Source organism: Thermobia domestica, chromosome 13 (assembly GCF_964235325.1).
Source record: "Thermobia domestica chromosome 13, izTheDome1.hap1.1, whole genome shotgun sequence".
Taxonomy (NCBI): Eukaryota; Metazoa; Arthropoda; class Insecta; order Zygentoma; family Lepismatidae; genus Thermobia; species Thermobia domestica.
Window position 1 is genome coordinate 38,573,246 of NC_137466.1, and position 4,202 is coordinate 38,577,447.

The window sequence follows — 4,202 nt, forward strand, 5'->3', positions numbered from 1 at the left end:
GAGTCCATGGATGTACCGGGGCAATATGTTGCTGTGTGTACTTGGCAACCGAAAGTAGCAGAACCATCTTAACGGTACCATAGCAATTTGGTTGGGGGCCCGCAAGCATTGGGGGCCCCGCGAGCAGTATGGCATGTATTAATTACATGTATTCGGAGCAAAATTTAGTTATAGAGACCACAACACACTTGTGTGCTCTGGGGCCTAATATGATGTTAAAACGGCAGTGGAGAGTACAGTAGATTAGACTGGACAGTAGAGTAGACGGCACTAGCGTGGGGCCCGATTTGGAGCAATCGGTCCAATCGGCTTAAGGCCGGCCCTGCTTTCACCTCATATAACTACATTCAAAATATAAGGTTGCTTGACGATTTAATGATATCATTTTTGGAATTTGGGAAGGCAGTCACAGGCACCTAGGACCTTCTTCTGCCAATTGGGAGCGGCACTGGCAACGGGAACGACAATAGCGGCCTGTGCAGCCCATTTGTTCAACCTTTGTTAGTATTACTGACGGACAATATGGAAAATGATTATGGAGGACAGCGCTGGACGCTGTGGTTTCTCTGCTATTACTTTTTTCTTATTTAAGAACCTTTTAAAATCACAATTGCTATTACTTTTTTCTTAGTTTGCTTTTCATTATCATACTTGTTTGTGAGACAAAAATATTTATTATTTCATACAAAAGAATAAAGTAAATAATTAAAGAAATAATAATAATAACCCAATGTTTCTCTGAGCTGCCGAAAAAAATGGGATACAAAACTTATAAACTGTGATAGATATTTTAATTTGTTTGACACTTTGATTCGGAAAAAAACAAAATCTAAACACAGACACACACACACACACACACACACACATATATATATATATAGATATATATATATATATATATATATACCGTGTCCGAGAATTATCTATACAACTTTACGACGTTATATTTAAACAAATTAAGGTGATATTTACATGCGGTTTGTTGCATTCAATGCAGAAAGTCTTAATTTTTTTTCTTTTACAGACGGTTTTGTGCATTCAATGCAGAAAGTCCTACAGGTTCTTCTTTTGTCTTTTACAGGTTAACAAACAATAAATGAAGATGTAGACACCACAAGAAAAAGCACAGTGTGTTGCCTGGTACATAGAAACGAAGTCGGAGATCCAGGTGCAGCGGAATGTAAGGACCAAGTATTCACGTGATCCTCCAACCAGAGCTACAATTAAAGCTTGGTATAAACAATTCATGGAAACGGGAAGTGTTCTGCAACAGAAAGAAGCTGGAAGACCAAGTACCAGTCAGGAAGATGTGGAAAGAGTGAAACAGGCCTTTGTGCGTAGTCCAACAAAATCTGTTCGCAAAGCGGCGAGAGAATTGAATATGCCCAGGGCTACGATTCATGATGTTCTTCATAAACGGCTGAAGCTGCACGCCTACAAGGTGCAACTCCTTCAGACCTTATTGCCAACCGACAAACCCAGACGAACTGACTTTGCTTGTTACATGCTGAACCGCATTGACCACGATAACCAGTTCCTGCAAAAGATTTGTTTCAGTGTCGAGGCAACATTCCATGTGTCTGGGAAGTTGAACAGACACAATGTTCGCATATGGGGATCCGAGAACCCTCATGTAACACGTGACATGGAGCGCGATAGCCCTAAGGTAAATGTCTGGTATGGGTTAATGCATAATCGCATTATTGGACCCTTCTTTTTCGCTGAAAATTTAATCACAGGTCAGGTCTATCTGGATTTGCTCCAGTTTTATGTGATTCCTCAGTTGGAGGATCTGCAACCAAACATTCTGTTTCAACACGATGGAGCTCCGCCACACTGGTCTTTAGAAGTTCGAGAATACCTGGATGAGGTGTTTCCCAATAGGTGGATTGGTCACGACGGTCCCATATCATGGCCTCCGCGGTCGCCGGATCTGACTCCACTGGACTTCTTCCTGTGGGGGTACCTTAAGGACATCGTCTTCGCTAAGTAGGTAGCAAACCTTGAACAGCTAAAGCAGCGTATCCTTGCTGCTTTTCAGACAGTAACTGATGATTTGCAGCAGCGCACATGGGCTGAAATTGATTTTTGTCTGGATGTGCTTCGTATCACACATGGTGCCCACGTAGAGGTGTACTGAACAGGTAAAAAAAAACTTTAAGACTTTCTGTATTGAATGCAAAAAACCGCATGTAAATATCACATTAACTTCTTTCAATATAACGTCGTAAAGTTGTATAGATAATTCTCAAACACCATGTATATATATATATATATATATATATATATATATATATATATATATATATATATATATATATATATATATATCTGCTTGAAAGCAGCTTATTTGCGGACTCGTAATTTATAGGTCTAAAAATAGTACGTCAGCATAATAAAAATCATAGTAAGTACATTGTATTGCGTAGAATTAACCAAAAAAGTAAAAGTCAACTAGTGTTTCTTTGCAAAATTGTATTATCAACTTAGAAAAACATGTCCCAAAATGGTCTATTTGCCGACTTTAAAAATCACAAAGAATAGGGTTTTATTTTTAGAATATTGATCTTTGATAGGTATTAAAGAGCTGAAAGGAACAATTTAATCTTTATCAACTATATTATCAACCTTCAAATAAAAAATTTTGCATTTTTGGGGCAAAAAAGTCCATGTGTTAGTCAAGAATGATGTTCGGTCATCAGAGAAAAAAGTGAAAAAAATTGAATTTTTACAATTTCTGATATTAACTGTTGTGTGTATCTATAATAGTTTAATGTAGTGTTATTTTCTATTAAAATAAGTTTTCCCTCCTAATTGAGTGTTTAATATGAAAATATTTATTATAAACCAGAAAAAGTGGTCTATATGCGGAAAAAAGAACCAGATTTCGCCAAAAACCGGAATAATCATATTCTCCGTAAATGTTTAAGGAAAATAAGGTTTGAAACATATTTCCCTTTAGGATGAGATTGTACATGACAATTTTTACTTCAATATTTTCATTAAGATACTTACTAATCCACATACAATAATTGAAGCTGCTTGTTGTCTATTTGTAATTCATTTTCACGGAGTATTAAACAAAATATCCATTGTCTTTCGAACATTACGCTGTCAGTGAACATATGTACAGATTCTTGCGACTCTTGCAAACACTCTAAGAGTATTTTGAGAACTGAACAAATAAGTCATGTGTAATCCTGTTTATTTAACAAGACTGGGCATTATCAAAACAATTTAGTCAGAGACAATGACGACTTCAGCTTTGATTTCTTCGGTGGCAGTCGAAGTGGCAGAAAGTTTTTTAGACAATGTTTCTTTTTCTTTCTATAATATTTTATCTACATTACAGTAGAACTTGCCTAGTGAAGAGTGACAACGACAGGTGGTTGCCCGTCGTCCTTGACCTTTCTTGCGTCATGACTGGTGAGAAATGGGTTGAATTTAAGGGATCCACTTGTAGCCTCCAATTGAAGAATGCTATTATGTAATTTTGGTTCATGAACCGCTGCGAAAGTATTTCTATATGAATGGATAACAGTTTGAGGCGTGATGTTGAAAACTCTACACCGTCTTCAAATTCTGAAGTTTAAAGAACATTTTAGAAGTTTCCAAATGTTGATCTTCTTTCAGACAACCAAGTGTGATCACAGTAAGTGAGAGTGGAACACTGACATTTTAAGAAGTCGAGAGAAAATAAAAGTGAACCTATTGATAAAAAAAAACTTTATTGTTTGAACACTGCGTAATGTATATAAGAACACTTTCTAATCTGAGCTGTATCAAAGTTTTGGGAGCTATGAAACCCAGAACAATTAACGAATTATAATACTTGTAAACAGAGAATACGTTTTTGGGAAATACATTTAAGGATATTTATCATAGTCCCAGAGAAAAAGAGTCAAGGGGGAGGGATAAGCATCTCTAGTAGAAACTATCACCCATTGACATTTAACTAGCTGAAAACATAATAAGTTTCGAACCTAAAATATAACATTCACAAGAGGTAAAAACTAATTAATAAGCTGGTTTTATTAAGCATTCACGTGAGAAAAAAACTGAACTTATGATTACAAAATTACAAGTCTCTTCAATGTGTAGGTACTTGATTAATGTTTTTAACAAAGTTTAAATAAATTAAGGTGAAAAGGAGGTTTCCATTAGCACAATGGATAATTAGGACAAGCAGCTGGATTAACTCC

At 36.2% G+C, this 4,202-nt stretch overlaps 1 protein-coding gene across 1 annotated transcript; it reads left to right on the forward strand.

Annotated features, from left to right (window-relative positions):
* Positions 1 to 1,246: 1,246 nt before the first annotated feature.
* On the forward strand, positions 1,247 to 1,993 carry LOC145667564 (uncharacterized). Its single transcript, XM_081735036.1, has one exon. It carries the CDS (start codon positions 1,247 to 1,249, stop codon positions 1,991 to 1,993), a length of 747 nt encoding a protein of 248 aa, XP_081591162.1.
* The last annotated feature ends 2,209 nt before the right edge of the window (positions 1,994 to 4,202 follow it).